Source organism: Colletotrichum abscissum, assembly GCF_030869225.1.
Source record: "Colletotrichum abscissum strain IMI 504890 chromosome Unknown Scaffold_46.1, whole genome shotgun sequence".
NCBI classification, from domain to species: Eukaryota; Fungi; Ascomycota; class Sordariomycetes; order Glomerellales; family Glomerellaceae; genus Colletotrichum; species Colletotrichum abscissum.
In genome coordinates, this window is record NW_026850387.1 from 259,617 (window position 1) to 280,482 (window position 20,866).

At 54.2% G+C, this 20,866-nt stretch overlaps 10 protein-coding genes across 10 annotated transcripts; 4 read left to right on the forward strand and 6 right to left on the reverse strand.

Moving 5' to 3' along the window:
* Nucleotides 1–43: 43 nt before the first annotated feature.
* CABS01_13611 (phosphoglycolate/pyridoxal phosphate phosphatase) lies at nt 44–1,251 on the reverse strand (the record flags this gene model as incomplete). Its single annotated transcript, XM_060546953.1, has 4 exons — nt 44–804; nt 901–969; nt 1,050–1,071; nt 1,177–1,251. 4 exons carry the CDS (start codon nt 1,249–1,251, stop codon nt 44–46), a joined length of 927 nt encoding a protein of 308 aa, XP_060394777.1.
* Nucleotides 1,252–4,179: 2,928 nt separating this feature from the next.
* CABS01_13612 (uncharacterized protein) lies at nt 4,180–4,692 on the forward strand (the record flags this gene model as incomplete). The annotated part of the gene is made up of 1 exon (XM_060546954.1): nt 4,180–4,692. The coding sequence occupies one exon, from the start codon at nt 4,180–4,182 to the stop codon at nt 4,690–4,692; it is 513 nt and encodes a 170-aa protein (XP_060394778.1).
* A 541-nt stretch (nt 4,693–5,233) lies between these two features.
* Nucleotides 5,234–6,005, reverse strand: CABS01_13613 (uncharacterized protein; the record flags this gene model as incomplete). Its single annotated transcript, XM_060546955.1, has 4 exons — nt 5,234–5,400; nt 5,486–5,789; nt 5,847–5,880; nt 5,959–6,005. 4 exons carry the CDS (start codon nt 6,003–6,005, stop codon nt 5,234–5,236), a joined length of 552 nt encoding a protein of 183 aa, XP_060394779.1.
* Nucleotides 6,006–6,730: 725 nt separating this feature from the next.
* Nucleotides 6,731–9,317, forward strand: CABS01_13614 (Ku70/Ku80 N-terminal alpha/beta domain-containing protein; the record flags this gene model as incomplete). The annotated part of the gene is made up of 7 exons (XM_060546956.1): nt 6,731–7,218; nt 7,268–7,328; nt 7,382–7,924; nt 8,005–8,399; nt 8,462–8,673; nt 8,753–9,231; nt 9,300–9,317. The coding sequence occupies 7 exons, from the start codon at nt 6,731–6,733 to the stop codon at nt 9,315–9,317; spliced, it is 2,196 nt and encodes a 731-aa protein (XP_060394780.1).
* A 198-nt stretch (nt 9,318–9,515) lies between these two features.
* CABS01_13615 (QDE-2-interacting protein) lies at nt 9,516–11,283 on the reverse strand (the record flags this gene model as incomplete). Its single annotated transcript, XM_060546957.1, has 4 exons — nt 9,516–9,939; nt 9,993–10,721; nt 10,774–10,820; nt 10,876–11,283. The coding sequence occupies 4 exons, from the start codon at nt 11,281–11,283 to the stop codon at nt 9,516–9,518; spliced, it is 1,608 nt and encodes a 535-aa protein (XP_060394781.1).
* Nucleotides 11,284–13,193: 1,910 nt separating this feature from the next.
* CABS01_13616 (DnaJ domain-containing protein) lies at nt 13,194–13,682 on the reverse strand (the record flags this gene model as incomplete). The annotated part of the gene is made up of 3 exons (XM_060546958.1): nt 13,194–13,335; nt 13,445–13,572; nt 13,632–13,682. 3 exons carry the CDS (start codon nt 13,680–13,682, stop codon nt 13,194–13,196), a joined length of 321 nt encoding a protein of 106 aa, XP_060394782.1.
* A 525-nt stretch (nt 13,683–14,207) lies between these two features.
* CABS01_13617 (ribosomal protein L24e) lies at nt 14,208–15,083 on the forward strand (the record flags this gene model as incomplete). Its single annotated transcript, XM_060546959.1, has 3 exons — nt 14,208–14,212; nt 14,321–14,432; nt 14,526–15,083. 3 exons carry the CDS (start codon nt 14,208–14,210, stop codon nt 15,081–15,083), a joined length of 675 nt encoding a protein of 224 aa, XP_060394783.1.
* A 761-nt stretch (nt 15,084–15,844) lies between these two features.
* CABS01_13618 (uncharacterized protein) lies at nt 15,845–16,396 on the reverse strand (the record flags this gene model as incomplete). The annotated part of the gene is made up of 2 exons (XM_060546960.1): nt 15,845–16,234; nt 16,304–16,396. 2 exons carry the CDS (start codon nt 16,394–16,396, stop codon nt 15,845–15,847), a joined length of 483 nt encoding a protein of 160 aa, XP_060394784.1.
* Nucleotides 16,397–19,777: 3,381 nt separating this feature from the next.
* Nucleotides 19,778–19,882, forward strand: CABS01_13619 (uncharacterized protein; the record flags this gene model as incomplete). Its single annotated transcript, XM_060546961.1, has 1 exon — nt 19,778–19,882. One exon carries the CDS (start codon nt 19,778–19,780, stop codon nt 19,880–19,882), a length of 105 nt encoding a protein of 34 aa, XP_060394785.1.
* Nucleotides 19,883–20,214: 332 nt separating this feature from the next.
* Nucleotides 20,215–20,625, reverse strand: CABS01_13620 (uncharacterized protein; the record flags this gene model as incomplete). The annotated part of the gene is made up of 2 exons (XM_060546962.1): nt 20,215–20,342; nt 20,457–20,625. 2 exons carry the CDS (start codon nt 20,623–20,625, stop codon nt 20,215–20,217), a joined length of 297 nt encoding a protein of 98 aa, XP_060394786.1.
* Nucleotides 20,626–20,866: the final 241 nt, after the last annotated feature.

Consider the following 20,866-nt stretch of genomic DNA (forward strand, 5'->3'; position numbering starts at 1 on the left):
TCCCGACCATTGCCACCCAGTCGGCCTGACTCATCTCCCTCCCTCAAACATCAAGCTTCAGGCTGGCAAGGCTGTCAACATAGTACGCCGGCACGGCCGCGGCCCCCTCCTTCTCCCAATCCTCCTTCTTGTGCACGCCAGTCAAGACGGCAAGCGTGCCGCCCAGCTTGCCCTCGATGCCGAACTTGATGTCCGTGTCGAGGCGGTCGCCAATCATGCACGTCCGCTCGCGGTTCAACTGGAACTTGCCCTCGACAGCGTCCATCATAGCCTGCGACGGCTTTCCCAGCGCCACGGGCTGCTGCTGGCTCATGTTGACGAGCGGGATCGAGATGGAGCCCGCGCCGGGGAAGAACGTGTGCGACATGGGCAGCGTGCTGTCCGTGTTGGTCGCGAGGAAGACGGCGCCGCGGCGGAGGTACTGGTACCCCAAGCTCAACTTGAGGTAGTTAATGTGGAAGTCCAGTCCCGCGAGCACGACGCCGACTTCCGGGTCGAGGGCGGAGCCGTCGGCGATGGCGGCAAAGTCCTCGGGGCCGATGTCGCGGCGCAGAGCAGGGTCGGTGCCGCCGATGAAGTCGACGCCTTCGGCGCGGAGCTCGGCTTCGATTCCGGCTTCGCCAATGACGAAGACTTTGCGCTTGCCGGCGGGGAGGTCGAGGATGCGGGAGACGTAGACGGCGGAGGAGTAGGCTGAGCCAAAGATGTCTTCCACGTCCGAGGGGATGTCGAGGGCGGCGAACTTCTTGTGGTATTCTTGGCGGGACTTTGTCGAGTTGTTTGTTACGAAGACGGTGCGCTTGCCTGTTGGTGGGGGGAAACGAGCACTCAAGAGGTTAGGGGCCGAGACATGCGATTTGTAAGAGATTTTGTAAAGGGGAAAAGTTCAGGGTGAGCAACCTCTTGAGCGAAGGAAGGCGAGCGTCTCGCGAATGCCGTCGAATAGGTGGTCTCCGGACCAGAGGACGCCTGTTTGCGTAGGAGAAGAGTTGTCAGTTGTGCTCAGAAGAAGCGCTTGTTTCATCCGCAACGAGGACGATGAGAATTACCATCACAATCGATGAGGAAGACCTATATCTCATGAGATCAGCAAAGTCCTCATCTCATTTTCCGAACATCGTGAGATTCTCCACTGGTGAAAATGACTCAACGAGGTGGGGGTTGGTTGCTGCTCACGTCAAACTTGTCGAGGAATTCTTGAGTAGCGGCAGAGTCACCGGTGAGATATTTAGGCTGCTGTTGTTGAGACATCGTGAACTTTTGGGAGCTTGGTGTTTAGATTTCAACAAAAAGTCTATCGGACAGGGCTAGGTTACTAAGGTGAGAATGAGGTGCAGTTCGTTCTAGAGGTTGAGTTTCGGGATGGTGGGACAAGGGTGCGGAAGCGGGTTTCTGGCATGCGGCACTGACGACGGAGTGGGGGGACTGAGGTCGGACGGCCATCGTCCGATTGGTTCGCGGATGCTGGTGGTACTTAGAGGCCTTGCAAGTGACGGCTCGATCTGGATGACATGGGATTATTGAAACCTGGGGAGGATGGATAGAGACTAAGGGGAGGTCCAGAAACATGTCTGTAGCTCTCTGACATGGATACAATGGGCCAAGGATTTGTTATCAGGTCTCTCAAGTGTTGAGGCTAGCGGATGTTGGAGTGCCTAGGTATTTTGAGTAAGTAAAGTAGGTAGGAATTGTTCGATGAAATCTAAGATCTCATCGCCGCGTTGAGTGTCGTGCCTTCTTCCCCAGATTATGTCCATTGCAGTCGAGACAAGTAGAGTGGCTGGGCATGTTGTTCGCATTCATCTGATATTCTTACATATTCAATTCCAACCTCACCTCATGTCTGCGAAACCGGACCACTGCAGCATCTAACAATGCCAGCCCACATTCCTGTCCATGAACAGCGGCATGGCGCTCACAAGCATTTCAACAAAAATGGGGGTTTCCCCATGGGCCGGAGTGATTGAGAAATGCAGCTAGGTTCAAATGTACGTGCTCCAGCATGTCCAGCAACGCAAGTCAACCTAGAAGCATACATGCAACCTGGTGAATGGGATAGATGGAATGCAAGACAATAAGCGCCATGCAAAGCCCGTTCCGCTGCCGGTCGCAGTGGCTGAACGGCCCCCCACGCCGAGGAGAAGAAAACAAGCAAACGCTCCGGGTGCGGAGTCTCTATGCTCTGTCGGGCTTGCATTGCAGCTATGTCAGCACCTCTGCGTACCTGCTGACCATGTGTCTCCATTCGTAATCGCTTTCCTACCGCCTCGGCTTCGGCATGGACAGCATGCATCTAGGTACTGCGTAACTATCTGACTGCTGTTGACCAACGTTAAGCCGGGTGACGTCAGGTGGGGAGCTGTCATCGCATGGCAAAGATGAGTCGTTGAACGGAGTGTCCGGGCGTGGTGGCGTCGAGAACGGAATTTTCATATGCCAATTTTCTTAACTCCCCATCGCGTTGCCTCTTTCGGGTGACAAGGGTATCCGTACCGTAAATACGGTCGGCGCCAATGGGTACATCTGACAGTTCCCATCGACGTAGGTATGCCGATCTCCTTTAGCAGATTGGATTGAAGCGCAATCCGTCAGATCGCCCGCCGTGTCCGTCTGTCATCCTTCAGCTTCCAAGGGCCTGGGATAATAACGTCGAAGCGCCAGCGCGAAACCTCCGTGGGAGCCGGGTAGGATGCCGTCGCAGGTGCACGAGTGCATGGGGTCAACTTGGGTGGTGGCAGATGTTACTTCGCATGCAAATTGTCTGGAACTCTGGATCGGGGGCCATTGTGCCGATCAGCGGCAACGGACCAGACTAAGCGGCGGACCCTGAAAGTGTTAGTCCCTGATGATCAATCGATGGAATTCTGCTTGGCTCCGCTGCATTTCTGTCAGTGTAGCAACCACCACCGCGGCTCTCTTCCGTTCGCAACATCGTTTGGACCTCCGACTACGGCGTCGCAACTGCCATCCCAGTCCCGGGGGCTTTCAACCACACAATCCGAGGCCGAATTGCGTGCGCGGCATGCCATGGGGTCTGGTTCTATTGCTTTCTAAGCTGGACTTGGACCAGGATGAGGAAGTTGCCCGAAGCGGCCGACCACGGTCAGCACAATGCTTCATTCCTTGAGCGGTGTAGATGAATGTCTGCCTCACCGCTTTCGCAGGTTTCACCGACCAGGCAGAGACCCTGGGGAATGAGCGTGGGGTGTCGAGGGGGGGTTCAGGAGGAGAGGAGTTCAGGTGCAGCATCGTCGAGACCCTCGTCCGGGGAAAGGCACGGATCGTGCGTATTGGCCCTTGGGGGGCGTTTGGGTGTGGATGAGGTTGGTTGCTTGGCTGGGCGGCTGACAGGCTGGCCACGTTCGGCGTGGGGGAGCTAAGCCAGGTGAAGCATGGAAAAGGTCCCGTGTAAGGAAGGTGTAGCAGACAACACCGACTAGTACCTACTTTAGACTCAGAAAGAGAGAGCGTGTGTGGGAAAAAAAAAGTTCACTAGTTTGATCCGTCTCTACGGACCCTTCCCGGGTGAAAAATGGAATTCGCCGAGGCACTTCAGGTGATGAACGAGTTTTCATCGCTATTGCCCTTTCGGTCCGTTGCTTCTTCCCATAGAGAGACACATCAGACACACATCCAAAAAGAAAAAAAAATCAGGTCGTTTGCTTCAGACGGAAAGCATTATAAATCTGCTCCTCCCCGCTTGCCACACACCACACATGTTCGGACTTTACGGTCACAAGTCACAAGGATAGCCAATTTTGGACCGGAAGAGCCTGCCGTCGATATTTTGACTTTCTTTCCCTCGTCACGATCACCCAAGGTTCCCTCGGCCGCCGTCCCTTTGCGCCCAAAAACAGCAGCATTAACAATTAGATCGATCCGAGAGCTCTCCTCCGCCCACCTCCAACGTCAACCACATCCACACATACCACGGTTCCCTGGCTCGTCCGTACCTTGCGGCCCTTTCTCCATAACCTTGTCCACCTTGGCCCAGATTAATCCCTATTTTTCCTCCCACACCCACTCAAAATAGTCCCGCGGAACCTGACTCTTTCCTACGGACCTACGCTATCTTTCTCCACCGTCCCAAACAATCGTCTCGTCAGCATTGGACCGAAGAAAGGCGGCAAATCAGACCCCACCGGAGACAGCTTTTCGATAGCCCATATATCAGCAGCCATGGCTCCCCTCCCTATCTCTGAAGAGCAACTGCTCAATCTTTCAACTCTTCCCACCTACGACTACACAATGGCTTCTCAGGCACACAACGTTCAGACGCCCGTCACGGGTTCCACCGACGCCTCTGTCCAGGGCGACTACTTCACCTCTATCCAGAGCTCTACAACCACCTCTTCGCGCACATCTGCCGAGATCCAGGATCGCCCCGTTATCACTCCTGGCGGCACCGTTACGACCTCTTCCGCGCTCCAGAGCAAGAACCCCCTGCCGCCCCTCTCCCGCGACTTCCCCAAGCCCGCCGCCGAGATCGACGTCGAGGAGGCTCTTTCCCGCAAGCCTGGCCGTTGGACTGTCAGAGGAGCCATTGCCGTCGAGCGACCCGTCCAGGTCGTCGACGAGGAGAAGGTCAAGGCCCAGCGCCGCAAGGCCCTTGAGGATGCCAAGAGGGAGCTCTTCGCCTCTAGCGAGGCTCTCAAGAACGTTCCGCTCCCGCCGCGCAAGAACAACTTCTAGGCGACGACGAATCACGGTCAAATGGGACAAGATGTCGCTGGCTACAGCAACGGCGACACAACCCACGAGTTACCGCCGGCGACGATGATTGAATTTCGGTGTTCTTGCATTTTCAGTACACTTCGACACACGGCTTGTTCGGCTCGCGAACGGACTCGCGTCGAGCACCTTGCGCCAGTTGAAGACGATACCCAGGCGTAAAATCGGATTGATGGACGGGCGGACGGAGGAAGCACTAGCAGTCTGCGAGGAAGGCAGAGGCGTCGGACAGCGCAACACCAGGGCAATCAGTAGCGCACAGAGACGAATGTCTTTGCACCTCACCAAACGGCGTTTCATTCGAGCATGAGCAACTTCTTATTTTTCGGGGGGTTCACTTGATGAACATGATTAAAAGGGACGGGAGAAGTGAGAACGTACTGCGTTTTGCGGTAATCTGCCGACTTGTACATACGTGCAAATGAGTCAAATCCTAATACACGGCTTCGGCCAACCTAACCAGTCACCTAATCTCCTTACACTACTATACATGGACGTGACCTTAGTCAAGACGAGCTGCTAGCGAGAAACCGTACTGGATCATGGCAATGAAGCCAGCCAGGTTGATTAGGGTGGAGATGCCGTGAAGCTTGCCAAAGGACTTGTTGAGAGCCTGCATCTCCTGAGAATGCGGCGCGGCGTCGTAGCTCTTCTTTCCATCCTTCTTCTCTGTGTCCACTAGTCAGTACCACCACCCTTCGGCCAGCCGTAGACGCCGATGCGATGCGGGGGCTGTCATCAGTGCCAAACTCACCTTGGGCATATCTAGCCTTCATGACCGTCACGGTCTTGGGCAGGACGACGGCAAGGTTGACGAGGCCCGTGAGGAACATGGTGGCGATGGGCAGCAGGGCGGTGTAGCGGTTCGACTCCTGGAGGAGGCCGGTGATGCTGCTGGCCTGCTCGCCGAGGAGGCCGCGGCTGCCCGGGTAGGTGAGGGCCATAAGGGCGGGGAGAGCCGTCTGAATGGTGAAGTAGACGGGGAACAGGGCGTTTTGGGCGGTTGCAAAGGCCGGCCGCTCGAGGACGCGGAACATTGTGATGCCGTTTACAAAGGACTTGTTTGGCCTGTTAGGGTACTTTGATCCAGGATCCGGATTGTGGTGGTGACTTACATGGAAGAACGTCGTTCCTAGGAGGGCTCCATAGCTATGTTGATAGTATTAGAGTATCGATGAACGACGAAGGATGATCTGACTCGATGCACTCTGAGAGAGAACGACTTACGAGATGATGTGGTAGGGACCCGGGGAGAATGCGATGGAGTCTGACATGACGGGCAACGGCGGTCACTGATGCAAGGTGTTTGATAATGGTAGATTACCCGTTTGGAGTGAGGTTGGATGATGAAGAGTGGTTGCATTGATTGAGAGGCTATAGAATGATGCGGCGCCATCTGGAACGAGCCGCTCGTGAGGAGTACAGGGGTCCCGTCGAATGTATGAGGTCACCTCGGCATAGCTCCATTCCTTGCACCAGCGGGTGCAAGCTCGGGGTCCTTAAAGTTCCGTCCTTACCTCGCCTGCTAGTCCACTGCCTCACATACAAAGCTGGGTGTAGGGTATTCTCTCACAACTTGACGCTCGATTCGCAAACTCAACTCTCTATACGTTCAGGAAGATATATTGAGGTACCTTAGTGACATAGTTGGGATTGCATGAGAAGCTGACAGTCATGAGATGATTGATTCGCCGGGCCGTTTATCGTTATCGCCACGTGACTTCGTGTTGGTGACAGCCAGAATGTAGTTGTAGCGCGCTTCCCCAGTGTACTCAGGTCGCGCCGGAGCCTGGAGCTCAATGGACCTCATCTGCCTAAAGTGAGCCAGGATCTAAGTCAAAGTCTCCGTGCGCCAACGTCCTTCTTAAAGGAAACCTTCATCGCTTGCTCAGAGCTTCTCTTACATGCTGCAAGAACTTGCATTGCATTGCGCTCAATGCCTTGCCTTTAGAACTCTTCGTCCATCCCCAAACCCCAACTTCTTCTAATCATCCTCACAATGGCGGACAAGGAGGCATCAGTCTACATTGTCGACCTCGGGTCCTCCATGGCCGATTGCCACAACGGTCGCACCGAATCAGACCTGGACTGGAGCATGCGGTACGTATGGGACAAGATCTCAACCACAGTCGCCGCCTCACGGAAAACATGGACCGTCGGCGTCATCGGTCTCAAGACGGATGAGACCCAGAACGCCATGGGGGAAGAAGAGGGATACGGCAACATCTCCGTCTTGCAGGAGCTCGGCCCAATGACTATGACTTCTCTGAGGGAACTCACGGATGCGGTGAAGCCGAGCGAGACGGAGACGGGTGATGCTGTCTCGGCGGTGGTCCTCGCCGTCGATATGATTGAGACGTTTACCAAGAAGCTCAAGTATAAGCGGCGCATCTACCTCATCACCGACGGCACGTCTGTGATTGACGGCGACGATGTCGATTCGATTGCAAAAAAGATCAATCACGACGGAATTGAGCTGATAGTACTGTGAGTTTGTCCAATGCATCAGCGTAGCGTTCGCACTAACACCAAGCAGGGGCGTGGACTTTGACGATGCAGAGTTCGGCTTTAAGGAAGAGGACAAGCCGTCAATCAAGGTTCGGCGTCTTTGCTCATTCTCGCTTCTACAAAACTAACAATACTCTTATAGAAAAAGAATGAAGAAATTCTCAGGGATTTTGTCGCCAAATGCGACAATGCCCAATTTGCAATGATTGCAGAGGCCATTGACGAGCTCGACACGCCGCGCCTCAAACCCGTCAAGCCCTACAAGACATACGACGGACCCCTAACCCTCGGTCTGGCTGACCCTCCAGAGGACCTCAAGATTCCACCCACGCCCGCAGTCATCAACGTCGAGCGCTACTTCAAGACCAAGCAAGCCAAGGCCCCAACCGCCTCCACCGTCGTAGTATCGGCCGAACCCGGCCCCTCGCAGCAACTTGAAGGCGGCGACCCCATGGAGGGTGTCGAGTCGACGTCGGCTGGCTTCGCGGCGGTCAAGTCGGCGCGGGCGTACAAGATCAATGACCCGGACGCACCGGGCGGCAAGCGTGACGTTGAGTTCGAGTCCCTCGCCAAGGGGTACCAGTACGGCCGCACGGCGGTCGCGATCAGCGAGTCCGAGTGGAACGTCACCAAGCTCGAAACGATCAAGACGTTCAGCATCATTGGCTTCATTCCCTGCGAAAAGGTATAGTACTGAGACGTTTCCTTCACACTATGCAAATCCCGCCCCTTTTCTTCTCTCTGACAAGAAATCTCACACCGCAGTACGAGCCGTTTCTCAACATGGGCGAGACATGCGTGACGGTCGCCCGCAAGTTTGACGAAAAGTCGCAGCTCGCCCTGTCCTCCCTCATCCACGCCCTTTACGAGCTCGAGTCCTACGCCGTCGCCCGACTTGTAGTCAAGGAGAAGAAGGACCCCGTCCTCGTTCTCCTAGCCCCGCGCATCGAGCCGGACATGGAGTGCCTCTATGACGTACCCCTCCCCTTTGCGGAGGATGTTCGGGGGTACCAGTTCCCGCCACTCGATAAGGTCATCACCGTCAGCGGGCAGAAGATCACGACAAATCACCGCTTGCTGCCCGGCGATGAGCTCACAGATGCCATGAGCGACTACGTCGATTCTATGGATCTGGGTACTTTTGTTACTGATGACGATGGGTATGTTCACTTCATAACATTCAATCTCCATTCCAACCCTCTACTGACGTCCTACAATCAAGAAACCCGTCAGAGTATGCTGCCATAGACGACACGTACAACCCAATTATCCACAGAATCAACCAAGCCATCCGCCAAAGGGCAGTCAACCCGGAAGGCCAGATTGATCCAATTCCTCCCATTCTAGTGCGCTACGCCGCGCCTCCAGAAGAACTAGTCGAGAAATCAAAATCCCAAATCGAGGGTCTCATCTCAGCAGCACAAGTGAAGAAAGGTAAAAACCAACCCCTTTGCTTTCCGCCCTCGCCTCCCCTCTCTCCTTTCCTTCCTCATCCCGCTGACATCCACGGTAGTTCCCCCCAAAGCAAAGGGAAAACGCAAATTCGAAGCCGCAAAACCCCTTTCAGGCCTAGACGTCGACGCCCTCCTAGGAACGACGTCCAAATCCGCCTCAAAACGCCCCAAAATTACCCCCGAAAACGCCATTCCGGACCTCAAGCGCGCCCTCGCCACCGCGGAAGACGAGTCCGAGATCCGCGACGCCGCAAAGCAGATGGCCGCCGTCGTCGCGCAGCTCGTGACGGACAGCTTCGGCGACAACAACTACGCACGCGCGTCCGAGAACCTGAGCGTCCTCCGCCGCGGGCTCGTCGAGCTCGAGGAGCCGGGCGTGTATAATGACTTAATCAGGGACCTGAAGAAGAAGATGCTCTCGGGCGAGCTGGGCGGGGATCGGAGGGAGATGTGGTGGCGGGTGAGGACGTCGAGATTGGGGTTGATTGATCAGGGGACGTCTGAGGTTTCGAATGTCAAGAGCGAAGAGGCTGATGAGGTTCGTTCTATCTCTCTATCATGGTTTGATGTTTTCTGAGTGATCCGTTTTACTAACCCCAATTGCAGTTTCTAAAGTCAAAATGAGTGATGAGGTCAAATCACAGCGGGCGTTGGGAAAATCATGATAGTCTACGGCGGATCTCTTGTAAGCCCTGAATGAGCAACGGACGGATTCCCGTGCACGCAATTCCTGTGCACGCCTAACTATCTATCCATCTTCCAAGCGTGCTTGTGTGAATGCGTAGAAGGAGAATGCTCCTCTACATGCCGGTCCAAGCAACCTCACTTCGCCTCAACCTTCTCCACACCTTTCTCCTGGTCTTTGTCAACTCTCTCTCTGACAGCGACGCCAAGCATTGCCTGCATGGTATACGCCGCATCGTTGCCCGCATTGTGGAGATTGCTGTGCTCGACGCCCAGGTCAGTCAGCACCATACCCAAGCTGCGGCCCTGCGACTCGCCGCGCCAGGCCTGGTGCATGTCCTTGGAGTCGAGAGTACGGCTCGCGACGCCGCTGATTCCCCAGAGCTCCACTCCCATCTTGTCCAGGTATCCGAGATCGGCTCCGAGGTCGTGGCCGAGGAGGACGATGGTGCGGGGGCGTTTGTCTTTGTCGGCGGCGTCCTCTTTGTTGGCGAAGGAGAGGTCGCTGATAGCGGTGCAGACCTTGTCGGGGAGCTCGCTGAGCTTGGGGTACTCGCTCTCGCTGTGTATGGTCAGTCTGTGATTCTTCTGAGACGGTGATAGTGCATGGCTTACCCAAAGTTGAAGAGCTCAGGACAACCCTTGAGGTATTTGCGGTTGCGGATGTGACGGTATTCGTAGGTCACGAGATGGCGGTTCTTGATAAACGGAACCCAGTTGCGGCCACTCTCGCCAGGCGGAACGCCAACGAGGTCATTGGTGTCCAGGGTCGAGATGCCAATCTCCAATACGGTTCCGTGGTGCTCCTCAGCGACCTCAATGTCGATGCACACAAAGACCACATTCTGCTCCAGCGCATGGGGAACCGGCTTTTCCAGCTCGACCTTCTTGTTCTTCTCATCGACGTCGCTAGCCTTGGGCCGAAGGCCGAGGTACAGTTGCGCATCGTAGAGGGACTCGGCCCGGTTCAGCGCCTTGTTCTGCTTCTTCTTCTTGCTCTTGGTCTTGATATCCTTGAAGTTGGCGTGCATATTGAGCAGCTTCATGAGCGTCTCCATTCCAAAGACAGTGGCATCGTCACACGCGTCGTCGTCCTCGGGAGGCGGAACCGCGTCGTGCAGGGCGAGGTACTCGTTGTGCGAGGCGGAGCGGGCAATGTACTTGGGCCGAATGGTGCAGCTGGAGCCGAACACGAGGTAGAACATCTCGCCTGGCTTACCAGCAGGGATGGTCAGCTTCGTCTGAATCGAGGCATTAACGATGTCCAGGAAGTGCTGGAACTGAATGGTCGGAACGAAGATGTAGGGCGACTGATCCAAGGCCTTGGGGTGGTAGAGGTAAAAGCTAGAAAGGAGTCAATTTCTCTCGTATGGAAAAAGCCTCGTTGGCTACTCACAAGTCCCAAGTGTGCTCCTCGGTAATATCATCAAAGAAGGGAGTTGCCTGTATTCGGCGTCAGCTAGGAAATGAGCCGATTCTACCTAGGGCGATCGCTCACCTTCGGTCGATTGGTCTTGCCGATGAAGCTGAGAGGGTATCTCTGGACGACGTCCCAAGAGACGAAGGTCATGTTCTCCGCCGAGAGGTCGCCCGCCTTCATCCCCTTGAACTCGGGAAAGTCTTGCTTCATTAGGGCGTTGAAATCCGCAGGAGCTAACTTCTCAGACTTGGAAGGCTCGAGAGGCGGTCCGATGTAGTGGGGAGTTTTCTTCTCGACTGGCTTGGTGATAGATTTTCCCTGGATTGCTGCTTTCCTGGCTGCAATTTGACGATCGAGAAGGAGAGGGTCCAGAACAATTTCCTCTAGGGTATCTTCCACTTCTTGAGAAGTGCCTTCCTCGAAGAATATTTCGTCGCCAAAGGCTCCGAACAGACGCTCAAGCTGCTCAGCTTGGGTGACGGCCATTGTGGAGTGAGCGTGCGGAAAGTGTAGAGAATACTAGAGTGTGTGAATGCGCAAGGTGAGTGGAAGATGGAATTTCGAAAGACGAAACAAAGTGTCTGAATCGGCCAAAAAGAAGCCGTTTGCTTCAATTGAGTACGTATGAGTGAGACCTCATGGATGTGTAGTTGACTGGTGATGGTTGGCCTAACGAAGCTGAGTTGAACTTGGTAGAAGTAGAAAGGAAGATCTCTGAGTACGGACGTCCTTTAAAAGGTAGAAGGCTTGTGGATCAAAGAGAAAGAGAAAGGGGCAGTTAGATAAGGTGCCTTCCCTACCGGTACTTCAAGAGGTGGAATACTCAGCTAGACGATGGAACAACCAAGATGAGTAGAATAGTGAGGCGGAATGTGCGATAATACTGATAAATCCAGCCTTAGGAGATTGTGAATACTGCAAAGAGAGTAAACTGAGGTAAATCATAGAGATCACAGTGACAAAGCTCTCTCAAAAGTACATTGCCGGACTTATTCAAGTTCTGTCGCTATGAACACGAACATGTAAATTCTTTCATGCCCTCAGTAGCCTACGTTAGCGGCGGCAGCTACTTGATAAGATTCCGAGTCTTATAGAATAGTGCGATTCAGAATAATGATAACTCTGGTGGCATTCAATCAAGATGTACAGCCTTCTTTAACGGGTATTGAGGGGAAAGAGGAGTCTTTGAAGTCACTTCGCTACTGCAGTATACATCTTTGACAAGTCGTAAGTAGTTGGTAATTGAGGAAAATCGAGTAAAGAACAGCACCGATATTCTGGAGAAAGACGCTTCCAGAAAGCACTTGCGAGCAGCAACGGCTCCATTTCTCTAGCATTGCTCTCAGCTAGGGAATGAGTGAGATGATCAGACTTCGCGGACAGATCCGAGAACGTACATTGAGTCTAGTTACAGCGAACAAGTAGGCTGCAAGAGGAAACAAAGCTTCAATAACATCCTAGGCAGGCTGGACAAGTCGAAGCACCCTTAGGGGGACGCTTCCAAACTTTTCCGCACAAGTATGTAAGTCGAAATCCGAGCGTTTGCGAGGTCAAAAGCTTCAGTCATCAAGCCGTAAGATAGGTAGCTTGAAGTGGTGGGAATAGCTAACGGCAAACGGATGAAAACATCCCAATTGTCTGGCTTTGGCTGCTGATGTATGCATTAATACAATCAAGGTCGAAAATTGCTTCGCAACTGGATCAGACTGAAGTTATCCAAACACTTCTTACACAACAGCCGCGGCCCAACAAACCGATCTCAGCACCAGATAACTCATCGTATTAACGCAAGCAGCATCCTAATGTCCAAACTTTCCCCAGTAAAAGCATTCTTGTACACATCCAGATTAAGGTAAACAGCCCGAATCAATCCACTCTACCTTAGGTTGGCTGGGGGCATCTCCACACAACGTACAGGTACTGAGCATCAACGCCCACCAGCTTGCTTTCCCTTCCAACCTGTTCTTATGCTTCCAAAGGCGCTCGTTCATATATAGAGCACAGAATGAAGGCAGATTCGATGGTTTAAGAAGGTAGATGGGAGAGAAGAGAGACGAGAGGGTCTCATGCCATTAAACATGTTGTTACAACAGGTCCCGATACCAAAAGACCAGACCATCCCAGCCCAGTCATACGCGAACCCCCTCTTTTTTAGAACCCCTCTGAGGAGATCCATGTCGTCGCCCATAAAACGCCACCGCTATGAAGAACGACCAATCTATTATTACAAAACCATGCAGTCACCCGGATTCGGAGTTGAGTAGGCAAGGGCGGGGCCCATCCGTCCGTCCGTTGGTCCCATGGTATCTTGTTTTGCGTTCGTATGTCTTTTTCGTGCTTGTTGTTACATTTCCAGATTTCCAGATTTCCAGATGGCGAGATGATTACGGCTAATGTCAAGACGTCGTCTTCTCGAGCAGTTCCTTGGCCTCGTTGACCTTGGTTGCGAGGTACGGGCTACCGCCGCGATCGGGGTGGTTCAGGAGCATCAGGGTGCGGTGCTGCTTGCGGATCTTGTCACGAGTGACGCCGCTCTCCCTAAGAACGCATCATGTTAGATGTTGTCTCTTTCCGATATTTCCAGTTTGACATCGTCTTCCCAGGTATTTCGCCAGGTTACCGTGCTTCGGGGATTTCGTCGACTTACTGGAGGGAGAGAATGAGGCAAGCCTCCTTCTTGTTCATCTTGGGCTCGAAGCCGCCCTTGTAGAAAGCCTTGCCCATCGCGCCGACGCCGCCGCGTGATCGGCGCCATGCGACCAGACCAGCTCGGCCCTGTAGGAACACTTTTGTTAGTCGTGGTCCTTCTTGAATGCGCTTTGTTTCTATCGTACCAAGAAAGCTGCGACGGCAGCGCCGCCTCCGATAGCAAGAACAGAAGCCATGACCGCTAAAGTTTTGTTTCGTGTTTCGTCGATACGTCGTCGGAAGGTGGTGGATGACTGCGGAAAAAAGCGGATGGGGTATCGCGAAGAAGGTCTTCGGGGTCGGAGGAGAGCTTTTTTTTTGGGCTGCAGTCGCCGCCGCTCACAGAGCAAGCCGTGATGCGCCGGTCTTGGTCCGTGCTGAGCCGTTTTTCGGAAGACCTGTTGGACCGTTCCGACAGGTTCAGTTGAATGGAAGCTTCGTTTGCATTATGTCAGCAGACCCCTGGATTCCACCGATCCCGCTGCAATCTTATCGTAGCGAAAAACCACCTCAGTTCCCCCCGCCCCACCACAATCGATAAGCGGTGCCTCGGAGCGGCAGAAGAAAAATTTCTAAAAAACTTTTGGAGGTCGAGGTCTCGATCACCGCCTTCTGAACCCTCCCCGTGTGTGTGTTTGGAAGAGTCGTCGAAACCAACACCAACAACCCAACGACCGTGTGACTACTAACGTGATACCCGTGAAGGTATCAACGCCGTCACAATGAGGTATGCTCTTATTTATTTACCCATTGTCATACAAGTCAACCATTGACCCATGGTTTATTCTTCACTTCATTCGTATTTGCAAGATTTCTAACTTCATGATGCTTTTAGAATCGAGACATGCTACTTTTGCAGTCGCCCTGCCTACCCCAGTAAGGGCATCACCTTCGTCCGCAATGACTCCAAGGTGTTCCGCTTCTGCCGCAGCAAGTGCCACAAGAACGTACGTCTCTAAATCATCTTCAACGACTCTTGCGAAGAACCCAATCCCCCCCTTCTCCTCGACCAATGGACTAACCGCCCCTTGGCACCACAGTTCAAGATGAAGCGCAACCCCCGCAAGCTCAAGTGGACAAAGGCCTACCGCGCCTCGGCGCACAAGGAGATGACGGTCGACAGCACCCTCCAGTTCGGCGCGCGGCGCAACGTCCCCGTCCGCTACGACCGCGACCTCGTCGCCAAGACGCTCAAGGCCATGGAGCGCGTCTCCGAGATCCGCTCCCGCCGCGAGCGCGTCTTCTACAAGAAGCGCATGCAAGGCAAGCGCGAGCGCGAGATCGCCGCCGCGCGCAAGCTCGTCGCCGAGAACGAGCACCTGCTGCCCCGCATGCGCGGCTCCGAGAAGAAGAGGCTCGCCGCCGAGGGCGCCACCGAGGAGGAGATTGCCGCGCTCGAGGCCGAGGGACGCCTGGCCAAGAGCAAGGCCGGCAAGGTGTTCGGTCGCGAGAAGATTCGCCAGCGGGTCACTGTCGACGGCGACGTTGTCGAGGAGCGCGAGGGCGGCGTCATGCAGGAGGACGACGGCGAGTGGGACGACGAGGATGCGGAGGAGGACGACGATGACGAGGATGGCGATGTCGATATGGAGGATTGAGCGTGACGACGACGACGATGAGGGACGTTCTTGTCACGTCTTTTTTTTTAACGAACCGACCGAAAGGAGGAGGGTGATCCCCCATCCCATCGAGGGATAGGAGAAGATGGAGAAAAAAAAGCCAACCACCCGGATGAGGAGAAAGAAAGACAAAATGCTAATCGAATCGAAGAATGGGCCTCTCTCTTCTCTCCGCTCTCCTTCAGCAGAGACAAGAGTTGGCTTTGGGGGGCTTTGTTTTTATACACGGGCGTTCAGGGATACAAAAGGGCTATTTAGCATCGACGGCGTTTGGTGGCTCTGAGAAGGAATACCACAAAAAGTTATTCAAGGTCCAGATTGATTCAGATCGGTTCCTCCGTCATCTCAGCCGCCACCTTTCCTCCCGTCTTGTGGATGCGATGCCGTATCCTCTCAGCCTGTGTTGTCTGGTATAGCCATCCGGATGTGCTCCACGATCTCGAGGCTACTCGACACTGTCTAGAGTGAATAGCGGCATGCTAACAGAAATGCGTGCCATCACATTGTCGCATCCCCCTTTCTCAGAACAAAGGAGTAAGCGAAATAGACATGGCGAATCCAAGCTTACAAGCTGTCAAATCTCCTACATGCTCTCAAGAATTGCAAGTGAAATCGCCCAAGACGAGCGTCGCGGGTATCAATGCTTCTCAAGTGTTGTACAAACGAAACCACCCTAACTCCAGGTATCCCGCAATCCCATCACCGGCAACGTACACACCGCTTGGGGGATGCCATGCCCTTCAAGCACCCTCTTCCTCCTTCTTGGTAGTATGGTGAAAAGCCTTGGGCGGCATGGGCAAGCCGGCCTCGACGTCCTCGATAATCTTCTTCTCGAGCGCCTCCTTGCGCTTCACCTCCTCCTCCTCGCTCGCCTCGGCGCCAGGCACAACGCCTCCCGTATAATTGCCGGCGCCGCCGCGGCCAGAAGCACCCCTCGCCGCCGATCGCGCAATGCTGGCATTCACGGCCGCCTGTGTCTTGCTCGCGAGCTCCTCTTGCTGCTTGGTGCCGGGGAGAGAAGTCGGGTCCACGTAGTTGCCCGATCCTCCTCGTCCCGCGCGCACGTAGCCGGTCGAGGTCGGTGATGTCGAGGAAGCGGCGACGTCGGTCGACTTTTGTGCCTCAATGTCCTGTTTGCCGTGGATCATTTTGGGTTAGCTACGAATTGCTCTTGAAGGACAGACCGTCTCGCGTGTTACCTCTGGCTTGGCCTTTTCAGCATCGTCCACGTCCTTCTTTGAGAAGAAGTTCCCTGAGCCTCCCCTCCCTACTTTACGGAATACATCGGACATGGTCGTTGCGACGGGGGATCCTCGAGCTTGGTGCTGCGGGCGAAATGGGACTACGATGCGACTGGGTCTGGCGGGATACTACAGAAAGTTCGGAGCAATCTGGGAAACGACTACCGCAAAAGAAGGGATACGAAACAGTCGAAAATGTGTAATGAACAAGATAAAAATGCGGTACAGAGATCCAAAAAATGCTGCCTGGTATCTCTGGGCAAATGGTTCAACAAGAAAAAGTGACGTTCAGTTTTGGTGTAATTGGCAATCCCTATCGGCTAGCCACTTGCATAGTGTGGCGCCGCGGGGTTAATCAAACGCTGCGTGGGATGGGCCACTTTATCAAGTGTACGCAGTCGGGCTTCCGAGAGACGGGAAATCATTCCAGTTTATCGACAACAGACATTCCTGAACACAGGGTTGCTGAGCGCCGGTTGCCCCGAGTCTTCAGGGAATAGCTTTTATGTTTCTCGTATGGCTCCCTTTATGGCAGTATATTTCCCCCTCGGGACAATACGCGTGCGGCTCAACAAGGCCAAAGACAGCTCACGCAACGCAGCACTCGCTTGTCGATCGCTGCATCCGGACATGAAATGCCATTCATTGATCCTGGATCTTCCATGTGCTGCTGTCAAGGGATAATTCTGCTCGGCTTCGGACAGGTTGAGCGAGAGATCGACAGGTACGTCGGCCAGGATACATGACTTCGTTAAGTCTTCAACAATAGCAGTGCCTTGCAAAGATCTCTTTGGCGCATTTTCATCGTCGGGACTGAGAGAAGTGCTCTGCGAGATCCCAAGCTGTCAGCTATTCCCGAAAGGTGGCTGCTGCGAGACTTTCCCATTGCAGCTCTCGCGATGAGCTCTACCACCTTAGCCAGTCCAAGGGTCCAACCCCCCCTCTCTCCAGTCTCTTTGTGTGAAGGGGGAGCGGAACGCACGGGAGTGGTAGCACCAAAAACTTTCTCCCGATCCCCGATGAACCTTCCCTACGGTTCGGCGCTTCTCTATTAATACATAGAGAAAAGAGGTCCAACATAAGTGAATAGCATCATCCCACGTGGAATGCCTTTGCTGACGCAGGTACGCTGGAAATCGGACTGGTAAAAGCAAAACCACGAACGCTTTGCCTGGGGATGCCGTGGGCGTCTCTCACACGTCTTTCCAATGATAGGTGAAGAGGCCCCCATTTCTATCTCAGAGAAAGATACATGACAGTACGAAAGTGTACCTGTGTGGTATCCACTCTCGTAGACAGGGTTTTTGATAGCGACACGCATCCGACGGAGACTGGAGGGGGTGATGTGCAGCTGCGGCAAGAGGGGCGAGTTGGCCAGACGCGTTGATCAACCTAGTCCGTTTGTGAAAGTGGCATCCACAGGTGTCTCCGCTGTTCTTCTGTTCTCGTCGTGACAGCGCGCGGGGATGACAACGTAGCAGATACCATGCTGGACCGTTTCCGAGAGGAGCTGAGGTGATAAATCCCAGGCATCCGTATCTTGGTGGAAAGATAGGAAAAAAGGCGAATTCCCATACTCACGTAAGACAGTAAGACGGGGCGCAGCGCAACTCTGTCCTTTTTTTCTCTCTTTTTTTTTTTAACGCTCAGTCCTATGACCCGTGGGAACAGGCATCTGCTTGTTCCGTGTCTCGACTCTCTCTCAAGGCGCGAGGTCGGCCGCGAAGCTGTCACCTCACCTGGTAAACCTTATCTCCCTCGCGTGCAGGGCTGCGCCTTTACAGAGAGTCCGCCGGCACAACCGTTTTGTGAAATTGTGCGGCCGGCGACGATCGGCGGGGGTTGTTGCCTCGATGGGAGAGCTTTTATGCATGGAGAAACCAGCTTCGGGATGGCATGGCACTGCTCAGAGAGTGAGGGGTGCAGCTGCAATGGAACAGGGCAGGACCCTGGCACACTTGTCTCGACTGCCCTACTGCCGTGCTGATGAAGTTTTGGGAGCAATCGACGATTTGGCCCGGTGGCTCCCTTTCAACCCGCTCGATGTGCTAGGACAGCCCTGTAACAGTGAGAGGCCGAAGTGTGATAAAGTTGGCGATCGACAACACGTTGACAGTTTCGCGGTGGAGTTGCCATTGGGGTGTTGCCCTTAGTGTGCTTTTGTTTTGCGCAAACCAGCTTCAGAGTCTGAAAAAAAATACGGAGTAGTCGGAGTGTGCGCCGATGCGCTTGAATACTATGATTTGTCGAGGGACAATGTTGGGAGAATGCTTAGTCGTACCTGGTCGTCTTGTGGGAACCCTTTGTCGATCACAGATCATGGGTATAGGGCACGACGAGCTGATGCCAACGTGGTTCTTGCGTTAATCAGACGCGGATGAAGTCGACCTCGAAATGCGACCATGAACAATTGCCCTCTTCAGTCGGCGGCCAACAAGGCATCCCCATACTGTGTCTGTTGTAGAATATGGAGATCATGCCTACTCAGTCTATGTAGAAACCATTTTGCATGTGTTACACAGCATTGCTAGCTGTCGTCGATAATTGGTTGGGCCGTTGAACAATGTTTCTTCCATCTCGATTTCTCTCAGCGCAACGACAATACGGCTAGCGCTTCCGAGAGCCTTGCTAGAGGCAAGCTTGCGCCTGTTGCTTCTGAGAGTTGATTTCCAAAGTAATTTAGCACCGGCCAAAGCCAGCTTTCAGTGACGTCCAATTCAAGATAGTCGAGTCTCACTAGTTGTGCTTTCTAATCTCCTAGACACTGGTTGCAGTTCCTTTGGTTCAGTTAGCCACCTCCAATGGTAGCGGGCGTGGATACCGGTGAAGGGGTTGAGACTGTCAAAGAATCAAGATGTGAAGCATAGGCGGGAGGCTGGCCTAAAGACGTCAAGCCTGCTGGCGTTACGGGAGATCCCAGAGTCCCAAGTCGATGCCACAAGGACAGTTTTGTGGTTTCTTTTTCCTGAGACAAGAGCGGCTCGTCGACGTTGGGGAAACACCGGAGACATAGGTACCAACGGCAGAAACCGAGGAGACATTTGCATGCGTTCAAAGCGTCACTTTCGGTGACTGAAACTCTGGTCACCCAGGCCTGGACTTGAACCGCTGCGCCCAGTGACGCCCTAGTTGCATAGTGAACTTAGGTAATGCCTATGAAGGCGAGGTTGGCTGTATCCAAGATTCGGGCAGAGCGTGCGTGTGTCTTTCTCGCGTGCGGCGTGGCTTGGCCATCTCCGGACATTGGCGAGTAGATTGATGTTGGAGGACATCTCTGCTGACGATCTTGGGACTGCGTTACCAATGCCCAGGCTGAGCGATGGCATCCGGGAAACAATAGTGTCAAGTGGCAAAAGCATCCCATTCTGATTGTGGCCGGTCAGAGGCAAGAGTAGGCAGCATAAGCGACGGTCTGCGTCGGGGAGCGCAATAATGACGGGGTGGACGACGTTCCGCCAGAGGCACGAGAATCCACCCGACTTGCCCAGAGCAGAAGCCCGCATGGCGCCCGATGGAGGAGGGGAGGGGGCCAGCTGACCGTCCCGAATGGCAATGGCGGCCCCCTAGCACGGCGTGAGGGAGACGGAGACGAGACCGGACCCAGGACTGACCGTCTGACCGATATCCTGGCCAACAGCTGGACTCTATCAGACTCCAGCGGATTGCCGGTCAGCGGAAGTTCTGGAGAGCACGAGTGCTGTTAAGAGACAGCCGACGGCGAAGGGGTGAACTGCTGTTTCCGTACTGAGGACAGTGTAGTAGGCCGGGCCGGAAAGGAAAGCTGTTTGATCGGGTTCGCGTTGCTCCAATGCCGCCTCAGTCAACTTCAGGCCAGGCAGACCGACCGTCTCAGCGAACAAGTCCTGTGATTAGTGGTCACTAGGAGGGGCCTGTATCTGGTCAGAAGGTGGTGGAGGAGGTGAGCTGGTGGTGGGGAAGCCCCAGGCGTGTGGTTGTGATGTCCGGCTCTGGCGCGGATGATTGGGAGGACGTTTCGCTGGGGTGTCTGGTTAGTGTGGAGCAAGATGAAAGAGGATGAGAAAGACAAGGAGTGCGAGAGGGAGAAGGGAGGAGTGGACAAGGGATGGGGGTGGTGTTATCGTCAACTTACTGTGTGTGGTAAAGTACGGTAGACCGTAGTGGTGGTGGTGGACTGGTGGTGGCTCTCCATCGTCGCAACCCGTTGATGGTTGTAGCACGTCTCCAAAACGGACACGAGAGCTTGAACGGCACACGGTGTAGGGCTTTGTTTGTCCGATGTTCTGCCTGTCGTTTCCCATCTGCTTTGGCCGTGGCCCTTTACGTACCTACTTCTACGGATTGAAGCCGCAGCTGTTGCCCCTGAGTTGACAAAGAATTGAACTCATGTTTGGTCCGCGCTCGAGCAAACTACGTCACTGGTTGAGATACGGGTGGATTGGGACTTCCCCAGGAACGTGACTGACCAGGGCACTGTCCCCACTGTGTATTTGTCACCGAATTGTGCAGACAGTCAGACAGTGTGCGACGACTTATCACTGT